The sequence below is a fragment of the Bombina bombina genome, chromosome 5 (genome assembly GCF_027579735.1).
Source record: "Bombina bombina isolate aBomBom1 chromosome 5, aBomBom1.pri, whole genome shotgun sequence".
Lineage (NCBI taxonomy): Eukaryota > Metazoa > Chordata > Amphibia > Anura > Bombinatoridae > Bombina > Bombina bombina.
In genome coordinates, this window is record NC_069503.1 from 22523497 (window position 1) to 22544624 (window position 21128).

General features: G+C 39.7%; 1 protein-coding gene across 1 annotated transcript in view; it reads left to right on the plus strand.

Annotated features, from left to right (window-relative positions):
• The window catches only part of LOC128661244 (uncharacterized), an 84587-nt gene that overhangs the window by 40332 nt on the left and 23127 nt on the right, over nucleotides 1–21128 (plus strand). The window contains exon 2 of the mRNA XM_053715523.1: nucleotides 17729–20577. Within this exon, the coding sequence (XP_053571498.1) occupies nucleotides 17729–20577 (2849 nt within the window). The remainder of the gene's footprint in view (nucleotides 1–17728; nucleotides 20578–21128) is intronic.

Consider the following 21128-nt stretch of genomic DNA (forward strand, 5'->3'; position numbering starts at 1 on the left):
TAGTTTTTGTTTTACAGGTAAATTTCTCTTTATTTTAGCTAGGTAGCTATTAAATAGTTAATAACTATTTAATAGCTATTGTACCTAGTTAAAATAAATTGAAATTTGTCTGTAAAATAAATATAAATCCTAAGATAGCTACAATATAATTATAATTTATATTGTAGCTATATTAGGGTTTATTTTAAAGGTAAGTATTTAGTTTTAAATAGGATTAATTTAGTTAATAATAGAAATATTATTTAGATTTATTTAATTAATATTTAAGTTAGGGGGGTGTTAGGGTTAGTGTTAGACTTAGGTTTAGGGGTTAATAAATTTATTACAGTGGCGGTGGTGTAGTGGGGGGCAGGATAGGGGTTAATAAATGTATTATAGGTGGCGACGGTGTAGGGGGGGCAGATTAGGGGTTAATAAATTTAATATAGGTTGTGGCAGGGTCCGGGAGCGGCGGTTTAGGGGTTAAACTATTTAGTTGCGGCGAGGTGCGGGATCAGCAGGATAGGGGTTAATAACTTTATTATAGAGGGCGGCGGTATAGGGGGGACAGGATAGGGGTTACTAGGTATAATGTAGGTTGCAGCGGTGTCCGGGAGCAGCGGTTTAGGGGTTAATACATTTATAAGAGTTGCGGCGGGGTCTAGGAGTGGCGTTTTAGGGGTTAATACATTTATAAGAGTTGCGGCGGGGTCTAGGAGCGGCGGTTTAGGGGTTAGTAACTTTATTGAGTTGCGGGGGGCTCCGGGGGCGCCGGTATAGGGAGTAGAACAGTGTAGTTTAGTGTGGGTGTTTAGTGACAGGCTAGCAATAAAGCTGTAAAAAAGCCGAAGAGCAGCGAGATCGGATGAGTGATAACTCTCACAGTCCGCTGCTCATTGCCCCGTACTTGGTCCGCGGCTTTTTGACAGATTTATTTGATAAATTAGGCGAAATTTTTCAGGTCCGCGGCGGCGAAGGTAGGCGAGCTTAGGCAGGCGTATTGGGCCGGCGAAGGCAGGAAAGTTGACACGTTGATAACTACCCCCCTAAGTGTTATTGCATTGTCTTGTTATCTTGCATTTGTTGATTATGCAAATCGAATGTGTTGACTGGTCCTTTAACCAAAAAGAAAGAGAAGTTGCTGAAGCCTTTTGGCCTCTCCTCTGTCCAGAGTAGACAACAAACAATGCAGATGTATTTATTATACAGTTAACAACATCAGCATATTTACAAATTTTTGGTCAGTTGATTTCAATTGTCTTTTCTTAATGGAATACACAGTGACATGGATATCTTTATTGAGTCAACACACCTTAAATGGCTATCACATACATCTCACTTTTATTAAAGGCTTAATCACTTTAATCACATCCACAATAAAGGATAGATTGATTATTTCATACACCTCCAATTGCCACAATGAACACATGATTCATGGATCATGCTAAATTTTGGTTTTTGTTCTATAAGAATTATTCTTATTTACACCAAGCAACACATGCAAGCTCTATTTGATTCACTTTTATTATAATTTAAATTTTTTGTTATAGGATTAACCTGTAATACAATATAAATGACCACTTTTTTGACACTTTATTCTCTCTTTTTCATACAAGAAAAAAGAAGCACCAATGAATACACTTTGATATTCTATACACCCTATTGTATTATTCATCCTAGAAGTGATAGATTGACTATTTCACCTTATTGCATTACTCATTTCAGAAATGAGAGATTGATTTTTGCATATACCTTTAAATGCCTGATGTACAAATAAATATATTATCACGTATATCAATTAGTATAAAATACGCTATTTATTATTTATTTTTAGGATGGAAAAACTCTTTCTATTTGTATCAAGACAGAGGTAATATTAAGCATATGCAATACAGTTTTGCAATTATCTCAGTTTAGGATATATCCAACTCTCATACAATTATTTTTGCGTCTGTTTTCTAACAATTGCTATTCATTTTTTAGCTATTTTTTAGCTATTGTTAAAACTTTATTTATGATATCCCAACATACCAGAAATTATGAAACTCTTAATATATGCGCATATATACCATCAAACACATTTATCAGTACAAAAGCTGTTACCCTTTGTTTATTTTTAAGACGGAATATGTTGTCTTTCTTTGTATCACATCGAAACATAGATTTCTAAACTATTCCAGTTTAGGATATAGCCACTATCTCAGAGATTTCATGCCGCTTTTAGTAAAATTATATCTTTTGACTGCTCCTATACATCCTCTTACTTATGATATCATAACAAGGTATAAAGATTCAGTTCATGAATATCGATATAAAACTTTTTTTATACTAAAGTGGAAACACTATTCATATTGTGTTGATATAATCGCTAATGTGATATAGACCACAATTTTTCAACAAACTCCTTTACGCATCACAATAATATTTATAGGGTAACATCCTCTAACATTTGTACTAATAAAAATGATAATGTATCTGGCAACTCCTTTCAAAATGACAATGTATCTGACAACTACTGTCGAAATGTCAAAATGTTGAGTCTTCCCGTTCTGACTTAACAACCAGTGACGCTTGAAAACATATCGAAATGATTGGTCCATTCAAAGGCATGCTCAAATTATGTTAATCAATTGCAATTGGAGAATAATATCATGATGATCCAATCAATGGATCTGGTCGGGTCTTACATTAGCTTATTACCCGCTTAGTTCGGCCGGCGCGTACCCCTCTGAAGAAGCGTTATGTGAAACGCGCGTCAGGGGCACTGTTCACGAGGTCATAGTACCTCACTGCTTTTAGATGCTCGCTCATTCAGATCGATGATATTTTCCAATACTTGATCAATCGTATTTAGTTCAGGATAACGTTAATACAGTCTCCAATATAGTAGAGACTTTTCTAGCTCAGTTATGTGTTTGTTCTAAAAATCCAGCCAGCATAATGTTAATCATAGCCTCCGCTATAGAAGAGGCTTTTTGTAGAAAGGCAATACTTTGTATCCACTAGGTCTTTTGCTACCACGCTTAAGCAACTTATTGCTCTAAATATCTTGACAATATCTATTTCAAGTAATTTGGTATATTTGGAAACAAAGTTATATCGTTGGGCAATGTTATAATTGACAGGACATGCTTGCATTTATTTCAGAGTTGGCTTAAATGACTATTATGACAGTATTTGCATATGTGAATCAGTGCATCAGTGAAGTCAACTGGGGGGTTGCCGTGCCCTTCAAGTAAGCTGTGAATGTTTGAGCCAGCAAGGGACTTCTACTTGTAATAGCTTATAGTACTCAATTGGAATCCTATCAGGGCCTGGGGTCTTGCCCAATTTGGCTGCTTTAATAGCTTTCATGACTTCCGACGCATGAATTGGGGCATTAAGATGTTCTAAATTGTCTGAACTAAGGGAGGGAGGATCGACCTGGCCCCAGAATCGGTCCCTGTCATTCTGTGTACAGTACATGGCTGCGCGGTGTAGGGTGTGGAATAGAAGTTCAAGAATTCCGTCGTAATTGATCTGGTGTCTGAGTGGAATACCCCTTGTGTTTGTATGGAGGGAATTATGGATTTAGGATTTTCCAGTTTTACCACATTGGCCAATAATCTCCCCGTCTTATCTCCGAATCTATAGAACCGTCCTTTTCTATGTGTTTGAAATAGATGGTCCTGTTGAGACAGGGCATCCTCCCTTAGTTTCTTTTTCTCGTAAAATTTGTTTCTATTTTGGGGGGAGGGGTGGGCTATATACTGGTTGTATGCGGCTGTCACTTCTGCGGTGGTTGTGGTCTCTACCTTTTTTCGTTTAACATTATAGTGGGCGGTGAAACTAGTAATTTGCCCCCTCATGACTGCCTTGGATGCCCCCCAAAAAATGCCTGGGCTATTAAAATGCTGGGCATTGAAGTTGTGATATTCTTCCCACTGGGTTTTTAGGTGCTTCCTGAACTCAATATTGTGGTATAGGTAGGTAGGGAATCTCCAGTTCCTTTGAGTAGGAGTACTGGGCCAAGGGCCAAGTTGCAGCCAGATGGGCGCATGGTCTGAGATTATTATGTCTGAGATGTCTGTTTGTGGGATTTGTGCATGTAGTTGTTTAGAACACAAGAAGAAGTCAATATGGGAGAGTATCCCGTGTGTTTTGGAAGCGCACGTGAAGTCCATCCTGGTCGGATTGCGTGAGCGCCATAGGTCAATGAGGTTTAGTGAGTTTTTGAAAGCAGCTATAGTTGCTGTTTCCTTTTTCCATTTTTTAGTGTAGAGTCTTTCCTGTCTCTTTGTGTGTGTGTCAACCCTGCGATCTAGTGGCAAATCTTGGGCCAGGATGAAATTCCCCCCATATTAGAAGCGGTTTATCAGCAAGTACAGCTAGGGAAGTTTGTAGGGAGTGCCAGAATAGCGTCCTTAATTGGTTGGGGCCGTAGATGTTACATATAGTGTATGTTTGGTTATCTAACTATAAGCTAGCTATAATGTACCTATCCCTTGGGTCTATTGTGATGGGGTTGATATGGGCTGACAGTCCCTTTCTAACCAGTATAGCCACTCCCCTTTTACGCTCCTCCGTGGGAGTGTAGTAGACCCGGTCTACCCATCTGCTTTTTAATTTCTCATGTTCCGCCTCCGTGAAATGCGTCTCTTGCAAAAGAGCAATGTCCGTATGAAGGCGCCCTAGGTGTTGCAGGATAATACTGCATTTGGCCGGGGAGGTAATGCCTCCCACATTCCAGGACACAATTTTAAGGGGGCGTGCCATAATGTTGAGAGGTGAGAGGTAAGTTTGGTAGATGCCTTATAGTGAGTGTGCAAATTGTGAATCTATACTGTCTTTGCTTGGTTAAATGAGGGGTGATGGATTTTTTGTTTGGTCCATGAAATGATTGAGAGGCGGGGTCAGTGTGCTTATGAGTGTGTGTCTGAGGCTTTAGAAACTTACAATCCAAGGTATACGTGATTATCAATCTGGACGGAATCCGGGTGCTCCTCCCACAGCCTGAGGAATGAAAGGTGCATAGATGTAAAGAGATTACAACCTGATGTCTGGCGGGGGGAGAGGGTAGGGGAGGGTAGGAGGAATGCAAAAAGGATGAGATAATGGTTGGGAAGGTGAAGGGAGACACATGGGGCAAAAAGAAACTTAAAGGGACACTCAGGTTAAATTACCTTTTCATGATTCAGATACAGCATGTAATTTTAAACAACTTTCCAATTTACTTCCATTAAAATAAATGTGCACAGTCTTTTATATTTACAATTTTTGAGTAACCAGATCCTACTGAGCATGTGCAAGAATTCACAGACTATACGTATATGCATTTGTGATTGGCTGATTGCTATCACATGGTACAAGGGGAGTGGAAATATACATAACTTTGAAATTTGTTATAAAAAAATCTACTACTCATTTGAAGTTCAGACTAAGTGCTATTGCATTGTCTTGTTATCTTGCATTTGTTGATTATGGAAATCTAATGTGTTGACTGGTCCTTTAACAGTAAACCCATAGGGGTTCAAATATACGCATTTGCAGAATTACATCAACATAAACATAAACATGAACATATAAGAGCAGATACTTAGTCCTTAAGTTAGATGTTAGTAGGAGTCTTTGAGGCAGGATACCCATTCTATAAGATGAATGGGGTGAGAAAATGGATGTACACAGGGTATCCCCCTCAACCCTCGCCATTACAAGTTTCAGCGTTTAGGAACTCTTGCAGCTGTTGTGGGTTCAAGAAGAACTTAGGGCCTCCAGGTGTCATCAGTCTCAACTTGGCTGGATAGAGAAGTGAGGTTTGCCGACCCATGGAGTGTAACTTGGAGCAGAGGGGGGCAAACTCCTTTCGTCTTCTGGCTACCTCCGCAGAGAAGTCTTGAAAAATGAGAAGTTTGTGACCCTCGTAAAGTAGATCAGGTTGAGACCTTTATGCCTTTAGGACCACCAGCTTCTCTTGGTATCTAAGTAGCTTGAAGATGACTTGTCTTGGCCTCTGGTTGGATTTGGCTGGCGGTAGTTCTGGGCCTATTCTGTGTGCCCTCTCGATATCCAGTGGCATTGTCTCTTGGTCCATCTTTAGTAATTTAGGCAATGTGTAGGCCGTGAACTCCAGGAGATGCTTATTCTTAATCGACTCAGGGACCCCCACAATCCTTAGATTGTTGCGATGAGATCTATTCTCGAGGTCGTCTAGCTTTTCCTGTAGCATTGAGTTATGGCATTCTAGACGTTGTACTGCTATGGTGGATGTTTGTTGGGAGTCCTCCACATCAGATATCCTTTGCTCTGCATGTCGCAGTCTAGTGGAATATTGTCGAATCTCAGTAGTGAGAGTGTCCATTCCCGCCTGCAGCGTGTCCATCTTAGGTAGAAAGAAGGCATTTAGGTCTTGGAGTAAGTCAGGAGGTGGTTCAGAACTAATGTCTCTCTGAATAGGGGAGGCAGGGTCTGGGTGGATTTCTGCAGCATGTTTCTTGCTCTTATCTGATGCTTTTTGTTTACCCACCATAATGGGTATAGCCTGTGATGCCGATACTTTAAAGTATTTGTCGACTTTCATAAGGGATGCTGTTCGCTGTACTCCCTCTATATGTGGTCTCAGTTAGTGTTCTGCGATGGGTTGCACAGTTGCAACTGCAGTTATAAAAGATGTTCCTAGGTGTCTGATTTATTATATCTTGGTAGGGGATGCAGGTGCAGCTCTGTCTCTCTCACCCTCCTAGTAGGGTATTTCTATCAAAGTGTGACCCTTTCTTAATGCAGGAGCTGGTAACAAAAGTTCCTGGCGTAGGACGTGAGGGTGACAGTCCCTTTTTCTGATGCAGTGATTTTTCTCTGCACTCTCTACTGACAGATGTAGTGTGGAGAGTTAATGCTTTATCGCCAGTTGGCTTTGCTTGCTTCTTCTCTCTGGGTTAGATAGGTCTGAGGCCTAAGCCACGTGTGTTAAACGCAGCCAGGTTAATGAACACCCTGCCCCTCAGCAGTCTCTAACATATGTGTCCTTATGCAACCGGACAGTGGGGACCCTTAATTTGATATCCCTTCTATGGATGTGATATCCCTTCTATAAATGTGTTAACCTGCTGGGGGTGTCCAATAGTCTGTGACCCGTGTAGCTCTCCTGTCCCCCTTTGCGATTTCTCAGCTGCCCAATCTGAGCTCAGCAGTGTCTTTCACCCCTCACAACTCCCAAGAGAAGATCTCCTTTCTGGATGTTAGGCCGATTGCTGTGTATTCAGAGCAGGCCGTGCCTGCAAGGATTCCATGATGGCGCCGCAGCATCTGATGCCTTTTGCAGTCCGGAGCTCCCGGCGGCCAGGATCATTGTTCTACGTCCTGCACACTGAAGTAGGCAGCCGGCATAGGTGTCCTCTATCCGGCAAGTCTGCTGTGTGGGGTCTGGCAGCTCAAAAAGCGGCGTTATATGAGGCAGTTTACTCCATTTTGCGGAGCTCTCTCTTTCTGCGACTGCACAGGAAGCCCGCCTACCGGAAGTCCCTATAGTATACATTTTTACTAGAGATTTTTTTCATATTATCACTATTATCACTCACACCCTTTATACTATATTCAATTAATTAAATTTATATTGCTACAGCATTATTACTGCAGACATTAAGACCTAATTATGAACGTGCGAGCGGACATGATCCGATATTGCGGATAATGTCCACTGCACATTGATAAATGCCGACAGCATACACATTTATCATTGCTGGTGCAATGCTGACCCCTGCAGATTTGGGGCCACTAGCAGGGGGTGTCAATCAACCCGATCGTATTTGATCAGTTGATTTCACCCGATCTCTGTCCGCCTCCTTAGAGCAGGCGGACAGGTTATGGAGCAGCGTGGGTGTGTAACCAAGGACTAAAATTATCTTTACACCCTCCATCCCGCATGTTCATGTCGTCACATATGGGGAGTGGTCAGCGTCCTTGCGCTTTACCGATCCTATGTTCTCACAAGCATCTGATTGGATAACTACATGGCCCAGAATATAGAGGTTAAACTAGACTCCTTCCATGAACATCGCACTATTATCGTTTGAAGATTGATCTGACATTTAGACAGTATGCTATTTCACAGTTGGTGAGCGCTTGTTGATTGCAGATGTCTATGTGTAATTGGAATCACGTCTTGTTAGCTTTGGTCTCGCTTTAATTTGGGGCTGAACGCGTTAGTTTAGCCTGATGAGTATATCATTCATTAGTTTAAAGTGTCAGAATTAGGTATTATATGGGCTGATTTTATGCTATGTTTATGTTTTTGTTTTCATGGTGATATAACTTTTAAAATATTACAATATTATCTTTATTGTTATGTTATGATGGTTTGACACCATAGTCTTTTGTGTATAACACGTATTTAATTATATTTATTTATTGGTACATTTATGTTTTAATGATGTTTTATATTGTTTTTATTATCATTCCAGTATGATACCCCTTTGTGTGTCTTTTATACTTTGTGCACCATGACTACTAATTGATGAGGGCAGGATGTTTTTTAGCCTCATGGGTGTTTTTCACCAAATAACGACACACATAGGTGTATATATAGCAAGTGTCAGTAGTATATTGTATTAAGCCTGAGGAAACAGCATATTCCCCACTCATCTGCTTTGGAGGCTGAGAAACGCTTCACTTTTGTTTTAATAATAAACTACATTTATTCATCTACACACTTGCTAATTATATTTGCCATTTGGGACCATTTGGAGAGTATCCTTCTATCGTTTGGTGTAACAGTCAGCTGGGCGGCTGCAAAGCATCAGCCTGTATAAACTGCACCTGGAGGTGCTTTTGTTTTGTACCCACCTTTGTGTTCCTCACGCAGAAGTCTTCACTCTTTACCGGAGATAGTTAGCTGGGCAACTACGAAGTTCCAGCACACTCATACCGCACCATACAGGTGCCGTCCTCTTGTGGGTTTAACTGACTTAATTACTATATAATTTAGTTTTATTGAGACTGTACTATGCTATTTGGCACTTTTGTATTTTTAGAGCTTTTACCTTTGGGAGTCTGACCACCTTCGTACCTAGGGTGATTACTTAAGTCTGTGAACCCTGACTTGTTCCCAGTTTGATTATTAGCCTTCATTTGTGTGCGTGGCTGCAGTTGTGTGGCTGTATTAGGGACTTAGGTACTTGGAAGAGACCTTGACAGGGTACCTGAGATTGTCCCCATTTGGCCAAATGCAGTATCTAACTCTTCCAGTTTTGCTTTTAATCCTAGCTGAGAGCTAGTGAGTGAGTGCTGAATTTTTTTAATGTGTGTGTTGTAGTGTCTGATTTTGTAATTCACCCTATGGATTTGCACCCAGGCAGGCCCGGGGTTAATTGTCTGTCACTCTGTTAATATGGTAACTTTATGTGAATGCATTAGCAACTAAAGATGGGCCTTGTCTGAAATGGGATGTGTACCCGGTCCTGTCTGGTTGTGCAGACTTTTCTCCTTGTTTTGTTAGCTGCCTGTTATTGGACGTCACTATTGCCATCTTTATATGGACTTATATATATTGTATATCATTGTTGCTTACAATCATATCATTTTATTAGAGAATGCCCCCTAGAGGCTGCTTATGTGATACCAGTACATGTGTGTGTATGCCAGTACATGTGTGTGTATGCCAGTACATGTGTGTATACCAGTACATGTGTGTATACCAGTACATGTGTGTGTATGCCAGTACATGTGTGTATACCAGTACATGTGTGTATACCAGTACATGTGTGTGTATGCCAGTACATGTGTGTATACCAGTACATGTGTGTATACCAGTACATGTGTGTGTATGCCAATAAATGTATGTATATGCCATTACATGTGTGTATGCCAGTACATGTGTGTATACCAGTACATATGTGTGCATGCCAGAACATGTGTGTGTATGCCAGTAAATATGTGTGTATACCAGTACATATATGTATGCCAGTACATGTGTGTGTATGCCAGTACATGTGTGTATACCAGTACATGTGTGTATACCAGTACATGTGTGTGTATGCCAGTACTGTTATTGGACGTCACTATTACCATCTTTATATGGACTTATATATATTGTATATCATTGTTGCTTACAATCATATCATTTTATTAGAGAATGCCCCCTAGAGGCTGCTTATGTGATACCAGTACATGTGTGTGTATGCCAGTACATGTGTGTGTATGCCAGTACATGTGTGTATACCAGTACATGTGTGTATACCAGTACATGTGTGTGTATGCCAGTACATGTGTGTATACCAGTACATGTGTGTATACCAGTACATGTGTGTGTATGCCAGTACATGTGTGTATACCAGTACATGTGTGTATACCAGTACATGTGTGTGTATGCCAATAAATGTATGTATATGCCATTACATGTGTGTATGCCAGTACATGTGTGTATACCAGTACATATGTGTGCATGCCAGAACATGTGTGTGTATGCCAGTAAATATGTGTGTATACCAGTACATATATGTATGCCAGTACATGTGTGTGTATGCCAGTACATGTGTGTATACCAGTACATATGTGTGCATGCCAGAACATGTGTGTGTATGCCAGTAAATATGTGTGTATGCCAGTACATATATGTATACCAGTACATGTGTGTGTATGCCAGTACATGTTGTATACCAGTACATATGTGTGCATGCCAGAACATGTGTGTGTATACCAGTACATGTGTGTATGCAAGTACATGTGTGTATACCAGTACATGTGTGTATGCCAGTACATGTGTGTGTATGCCATTAAACACTCACATGTACTGGCATACACACACATGTACTGGTATACACACATGTACTTGCATACACACACATTTACTGTTATATACACACATGTACTGGTATACACACACATGTACTGTTATATACACACATGTACTGGTATACACACACATGTACTCTTATATACACACATGTACTGGTATACACACACATGTACTGTTATATACACACATGTACTGTTATATACACACATGTACTGGTATACACACACATGTTCTGGTATACATTCACATGTACTGTTATATACACACATGTACTGGTATACACACACATGTACTGTTATATACACACATGTACTGGTATACACACACATGTACTGGTATACACACACATGTACTGTTACATACACACATGTACTGGTATACACACATGTACTGGTATACACACACATGTACTGGTATACACACACATGTACTGTCCTACACACACATGTACTGGTATACTCACACATGTACTGGCATACACACACACATGTACTGGTATACACACACATGTACTGGCATACAAACACATGTGCTGGTATACACACACATGTATTGGTATACACACACATGTACTGGTAAACACACACATGTACTGCCATACACACACATGTACTGGTATACACACACATGCACTGGCATACACACACATGTACTGGTATACACACATGTACTGGCATACACACATGTACTGGCATACACACACATGTACTGGTATACACACACATGCACTGGTATACACACACATTTACTGGTATACACATACATTTACTGGTATACACACACATGTACTGGTATATACACACATGTACTGGTATACACACATGTACTGGTATACACATATGTACTGGCATACACACATGTACTGGCATACACACATGTACTGGTATACACACACATGTACTGGCATACACACACATGTACTGGTATACACACACATGTTCTGGTATACACACACATGTATTGGTACACACACATGTACTGGTATACACACACACATGTACTGGTAAATACACACACATGTACTGGTAAATACACACATGTACTGGTAAACACACACATGTACTGGCATACAAACACATGCACTGGTATACACACACATGTACTGGCATACACACACATGTACTGGTATACACACATGTACTGGCATATACACACATGTACTGGTATATACACACATGTACTGGTATACACACATGTACTGGTATACACACACTTGTACTGGCATACACACACATGTACTGGCATACACACATGTACTGGCATACACACACATGTACTGGTATACACACATGTACTGGCATACACACACATGTACTGGTATACACACACATGTACTGGTATACACACACATGTACTGGTATACACACACATGTACTGGCATACACACATGTACTGGCATACACACACATGTACTGGTATACACACACATGTACTGGTATACACACATGTACTGGCATACACACACATGTATTGGCATACACAAACATGTACTGGCATACACACATGTGCTAACATACACACATGTACTGGTATACACACACATGTACTGGTATACACACACATGTACTGGTATACACACACACATTTACTGGTATACACACAGAGGTACTGGTATGCACACGTGTACTGGCATACACACATGACTGGCATACACACACATGTACTGGTATACACACACATGTACTGGCATACACACACATGTACTGGCATACACACATGTACTGGTATACACACACATGTACTGGCATAAACACATGTACTGGCGTACACACACATGTACTGGTATACACACACATATACTGGCATACACACACATGTACTGGTATACACACATGTATTGGTATACACACACATGTACTGGCATACACACATGTACTGGCATACACACACATGTACTGGCATACACACACATGTACTGGTATACACACACATGTACTGGTATACACACATGTACTGGCATACACACACATGTATTGGCATACACAAACATGTACTGGCATACACACATGTACTGGCATACACACACATTTACTGGTATACACACACATGCATTGGTATACACACATGTACTGGTAAACACACACATGTACTGGTAAACACACACATGTACTGGCATACACACATGTACTGGCATACACACACATGTACTGGTATACACACATGTACTGGTATACACACACATTTACTGGTATACACACACATGTACTGGTATATACACACATGTACTGGTATACACACACATGCACTGGTATACACACACATGTACTGGCATACACACACATTTACTGGCATACACACACATGCATTGGTATACACACATGTACTGGTAAACACACACATGTACTGGTAAACACACACATGTACTGGCATACACACACATGTACTGGCATACACACATGTACTGGCATACACACACATATACTGGTATACACACACATGTACTGGTATACACACACATTTACTGGCATACACACACATGTACTGGTATATACACACATGTACTGGTATACACACACATGTACTGGTATACACACATGTACTGGCATACACACATGTACTGGCATACACACATGTACTGGTATACACACACATGCACTGACATACACACACATCTACTGGCATACACACACATGTACTGGCATACACACACATGAACTGGTATACACACGTGTATTGGTACACACACACACACATGTACTGGTAAACACACACATGTACTGTTAAACACACACATGTACTGACATACACACATGTACTGGTATACACACACATTTACTGGTATACACACACATGTACTGGTATATACACACATGTACTGGTATACACACATGTACTGGCATACACACATGTACTGGCATACACACATGTACTGGTATACACACACATGCACTGACATACACACACATGTACTGGTATACACACATGTATTGGTACACACACACACATGTACTGGTAAACACACACATGTACTGGCATACACACACATGTACTGGTATACACACACATGCACTGGCATACACACACATGTTCTGGTATACACACACATATACTGGTATACACACACATGTACTGGTATACACACATGTACTGGTATACACACACATGTACTGGCATACACACATGTACTGGCATATACACACATTTACTGGTATACACACACATGTACTGGCATACACACACATGTACTGGTATACACACACATGTACTGACATACACACACATGTACTGGTATACACATGTACTGGCATACACACACATGTACTGGTATACACACATTTACTGGCATACACATACATGTACTGGTATACACACACATGTACTGGCATACACACACATGTACTGGCATACACACACATGTACTGGTATATACACACATGTACTGGCATACACACATGTACTGGTATATACACACATGTACTGGTATACACACACATGTACTGGCATACACACACATGTACTGGCATACACACACATGTACTGGTATACACACATTTACTGGCATACACATAAATGCACTGGTATATACACACATGTACTGGCATACACACACATGTACTGGTATACACACATGTACTGGCATACACACACATGTATTGGCATACACAAACATGTACTGGCATACACACATGTACTGGCATACACACACATTTACTGGTATACACACACATGCATTGGTATACACACACATGTACTGGTAAACACACACATGTACTGGCATACACACATGTACTGGCATACACACACATGTACTGGTATACACACATGTACTGGTATACACACACATTTACTGGTATACACACACATGTACTGGTATATACACACATGTACTGGTATACACACACATGCACTGGTATACACACACATGTACTGGCATACACACACATTTACTGGCATACACACACATGCATTGGTATACACACATGTACTGGTAAACACACACATGTACTGGTAAACACACACATGTACTGGCATACACACACATGTACTGGCATACACACATGTACTGGCATACACACACATGTACTGGTATACACACACATGTACTGGTATACACACACATTTACTGGCATACACACACATGTACTGGTATATACACACATGTACTGGTATACACACACATGTACTGGTATACACACATGTACTGGCATACACACATGTACTGGCATACACACATGTACTGGTATACACACACATGCACTGACATACACACACATCTACTGGCATACACACACATGTACTGGCATACACACACATGAACTGGTATACACACGTGTATTGGTACACACACACACACATGTACTGGTAAACACACACATGTACTGTTAAACACACACATGTACTGACATACACACATGTACTGGTATACACACACATGTACTGGTATACACACACATTTACTGGTATACACACACATGTACTGGTATATACACACATGTACTGGTATACACACACATGTACTGGTATACACACATGTACTGGCATACACACATGTACTGGCATACACACATGTACTGGTATACACACACATGCACTGACATACACACACATGTACTGGTATACACACATGTATTGGTACACACACACACATGTACTGGTAAACACACACATGTACTGGCATACACACACATGTACTGGTATACACACACATGCACTGGCATACACACACATGTTCTGGTATACACACACATATACTGGTATACACACACATGTACTGGTATACACACATGTACTGGTATACACACACATGTACTGGCATACACACATGTACTGGCATATACACACATTTACTGGTATACACACACATGTACTGGCATACACACACATGTACTGGTATACACACACATGTACTGACATACACACACATGTACTGGTATACACATGTACTAGCATACACACACATGTACTGGTATACACACATTTACTGGCATACACATACATGTACTGGTATACACACACATGTACTGGCATACACACACATGTACTGGCATACACACACATGTACTGGTATATACACACATGTACTGGCATACACACATGTACTGGTATATACACACATGTACTGGTATACACACACATGTACTGGCATACACACACATGTACTGGCATACACACACATGTACTGGTATACACACATTTACTGGCATACACATAAATGCACTGGTATATACACACATGTACTGGCATACACACACATGTACTGGTATACACACATTTACTGGTATACACACATGTACTGGCATACACACACATGTATTGGCATACACACACATGTACTGGTATACACACATTTACTGGCATACACATACATGTACTGGTATACACACATGTACTGGCATACACACACATGTACTGGTATACACACATGTACTGGCATACACACATGTACTGGTATATACACATTTACTTTCATACACATGCATGTACTGGTATACACATACATTTACTGGTATACACACACATGTACTGGCATACACACACATGTACTGGCATACACATACATGTACTGGCATGCACACACATGTACTGGTATACACACATTTACTTTCATACACATGCATGTACTGGTATACACATACATTTACTGGTATACACACATGTACTCGCATACACATACATGTACTGGCATGCACACACATGTACTGGTATACACACATTTACTGGCATACACATACATGTACTTGTATACACACATATGTACTGGTATACACACATGTACTGGTATACACACACATGTACTGGCATACACACATGTACTGGTATACACACACATTTACTAGCATACACACACGTGTACTGGTTTATACACACATGTACTGGTTTACACACACATGTACTGGCATACACACATGTACTGGTATACACACATGTACTGGTATACACACACATGTACTGGTATACACACACATTTACTAGCATACACACACATGTACTGGTTTACACACACATTTACTGATATACACACACGTGTACTGGCATACACACATGTACTGTTGTATACACACATGTACTGGCATACACACACATTTAATGGCATACACACACATTTACTGATATACACACACATGTACTGGCATACACACATGTACTGGCATACACACACATTTAATGGCATACACACACATTTACTGATATACACACACGTGTACTGGTATACACACACATGTACTGGTATACACACACATATACTGGCATACACACACATGTACTGGTATAAACACACGTGTACTAGCATACACACATGTACTGGTATACACACATGTAATTATATACACACACATGTACTGGTATACACACACATGTAATTATATACACACACATGTACTGGTATACAGACACATGTAATTATATACACACACATGTACTGGTATACACACACATGTAATTATATACACACACATGTACTGGTATACACACACATGTAATTATATACACACACATGTACTGGTATACACACACATGTAATTATATACACACACATGTACTGGTATACACACACATGTAATTATATATACACACATGTAATTATATACACACACATGTACTGGTATACACACACATGTACTGGTATAAACACACGTGTACTAGCATACACACATACGGGCTGGAATAAAACACATACAAACACAAATAGGGTTATATTTACACACAAAGGCACATACACACTTACAGATAGGGCCACACACTGGATAACAATTACACACAGGGTACACACAGTTACAGACACTTAAACATAGGAACATAAACACAAATAGGGTTATATTTCCACGTGAGGCATTTTGTTTTTATACCATGTCAGTGTGTATTTGTAGCAGTAAGTAAACAATCCAATATGCTTCATTATTTATAAAAGGCTAGACACTCTAAGATCCAGAAGCAATCACACATTCACTAATATTGGATATAAACAATAGTAATAATATTTGAATTAAGTACATATTTATTTAATTGTTTATTTATTTTTTTGCTTTTTCTTTTACACAGGTATCACTTTATGGAACCTGGAAGAACTTAAAAAAGACATTGCTACATCATCTCAAGATAACACGTCCTTTGAGATTCTAGCATCAGATACGGTCTCTGATAAGTCTTCTACAATGAATATCACAGCTTCCCTAAAAGCCAGTTTTTTGGGAGGTCTGGTACAGGTTGGAGGAGCTGCTACATACATGAATGACAACAAGACGTCTAAAAACCAAGCCAGAGTCACTCTTAAATATTCAAGAACCACAAAGTTTGAACAACTGAATATGAGTCACTTAGGATCCCAGAACATAATCTATCATGAAGTGTTTGATAAAGGAACAGCCACCCATGTGGTCACTGGTATTTTATATGGGGCTGATGCCTTCTTTATATTTGATCAAGCGGTGTCAACATCAGAAGACACTGAGGACATCCAAGACAATCTTAATATTATGATAAAGAAAATACCAACCATGAAAATGAAAGGAAATGGTTCCCTGTCAATGAATGATAAAGAAAAGGAAATGTGTAAAAGAATTAGCTGCACATTTCATGGGGATGTGACTCTTGATTTTAATCCAGTGAATTATGAAGAAGCTGTTAAAATCTATGTCAGTCTTTCAAAAGCTTTAGGGCCAAATGGGGAAAAGGCAGTGCCAGTGAAGGTCTTGTTGTATCCTCTAAAGAAGCTGGACAACAGAGCAGCTCAATTGGTTCAAGAGATGAATGTGGACCTTGTTTATCGGGCAGAAAATATAATTCAGCAGCTGGAAGACATAAACATGCAGTGTAATGATCTGATAAAACACCCAGCTGCTGTGACCTTTCCTGGACTAAAAAAGAAAATTAATATGTTTAGAAAGCAAAGCTCTCAACTTAAACTCAATTTCCAAAAGCAACTTGCAAAGACATTGCCCTGTATTCGTGGTGGAGAATCCAATGAATCTGAGCTTGTGGATATTTTAACTAATATAGAACAGTCACCATTTGGATCTTTTCATGTTGACTTGTTTCTGAGCACAAAACATCAAGAAATGGATTTTGTTAAATCATATCTCAATGTCCTGTCAAATTTTAAAATATTACATACAGACAAGGAGCTAAAGGATACATTAAGAGATCCCACCTATGACAATGTTGTATGTTTTAATTTTTCCTTAATCAATGAAAATGACCAATACTTACAAGATGTTAGTAAATGGTTAGATAATCAATATCAAGTAGATTTCTATAAGCCTGAGAAACCAGCCATGCCATGGTTCAAAAACAGGAATGTTATAAATATGTCCAGGCAATATTTAAAGGCATTTCAAAAATTTGCTCAAACCAATGAACCCCATAGTCATACCTGCTACGCTATTTCTTGTGCTTCTGATCCCACATACCCTGAAGTTTCCAATCATCTCTATGAATATGGGCAACTGGTAAATGCCAGGTTTGAACTTCCATCAAAACTAGATACACATAACAGTATGGAACTGCTCCTGCAACCAGCAGACTTTGGAAAGCAAAATATTGAAGGTTACAAAGTGGGATATAAATGTGCTGAGTCAAACAACTGGTTATCTATAAATATAAAGAAGAAAGAGGAGAAGATTATAGTAACTGGGCTTAAAGCCAATACGTACTATACCTTTGGGTATTCTGCACTGTGTAAAGCAGGACAAAGCATGAACAGTGACATTACAGCTGCACATAAGCCCATTCCCAAAGGTTCACAAGAATCACTACAGATTATAGCTGAACCAACGTCTTTGATGGTATCTTGGAAAACTCCAAAAGTTGTGGGAGATGATGAGACTATAAAGGAACATAGATTTGAATATTCAGAGGAAAGTGTCATTAAGTGGCTTAAAATTCAAACCCAGAAGAATCCTACAGAGTGTGTTATTCAGAGCCTTAAGTCAAACACTGAATACCAAGTTAGCGTTAAGGCCATTTGTGAAGATGATCATGTGGAAAATCTGCTCATTTCAGCCCCAAGAGAAGAATCATGTGGTTTAGCTAGTAGTCTCTGTCAAGAAAGTACTTTGCTAGTCAATGGAACACCATCTGTTTACCAGCTTAATTCTGTACTTTCTCAAGGTCAATACCAAAATTACATCTGTAAAGAGAATCTGTACTCAAGTAACAAAGTCATCTTGTTAGTAGGTGCTACAGGGACAGGAAAAACCACACTCATAAATAGCATGGCTAACTACATTTTGGGAGTGAACTGGGAAGATAACTTTCGATTTAAACTTGTAAATGACGTTACACATCTGTCTCAAGCAAACAGTCCGACTGCAGCAGTTACTGCTTACAAGATGAATTATAGCAGTGGGTTTACAATACCATTCTCCCTCACTCTAATAGACACACCAGGATTTGAGGACCTTGGAGCCACTGAACAAAATGAAAAGATAACTGAATCTATCTATAACTTTTTCTCCTCTTATAATGGAATTGATCATATAGATGCTGTGTGCTTTGTAGTACAGTCCTCACTGCCTCAGCTGACACCTACACAGAGATATATATTTAACTCTATATTTTCTATTTTTGGAAAAGATATCAAAGACAACATATTGATACTTACCAGCTTCTCAGATGGACAGAGACCTCCCATTCTAGAAGCTTTAAAAGAAACTGACTTCTCCTGTGCTGTGGATGACAATGGTGACCCTCTCCACTTCAAGTTCAATAATTCTGCTCTGTTTGCAAACAATGAACCAAATGAAATGGGTTTTGATAAAATGTTCTGGGCCATGGCACAACATAGTATGGAGAAGTTTTTTAGAGCATTAAACAAAATGAAGACTAAAAAATATGAAGAAGCTCATCGAAAAATCTTGATTGATGATATAATCTTCAAAGACTTTAGCAAGGTATGTCCCGAGGAAAGCTTTATTTAAAAAAATAAAAATGGTTAAAGTGGCTCTGAGATTGGTCTAAGGTCAAACCCTTAATAAATCCCAAATGCATTGATCTAATGATATGATGGTTTGTCGAGATATTCTAATAAAAGGGGTGTTTCTGAGCAATGCCAGCGAGCAGGGATGTTTGTCCCTTAGAAGTCAATCCACCCACATCGCCGCTTATCGGCATTTTGCTGTGGCCACGGGAGGGCCCTATTTGAAGTGTGCCTACACATGGATCAGACAGTGCGTTCACTTAAACTAAAATTAGTTTCTGAGTAGGCACATGTCAAATGTTGCCGTGGGGACCTAGGTTTAACCTACACTAACTTGCTCAGGCAACAAACACGGCTGCTCTCAAACATGGCCGCTATCCTTTTAACCTGCACTTCATTGCTTCGAGCATATCAATATTGTGTCGATGTGTCCGAATCAAATTGCAGGCTACTCCCACTAGCATGCCTCACTTACTCCTCCTGAATGCCTATAACAATGCCTACACTCCCCCTGCTCTGCCCAGC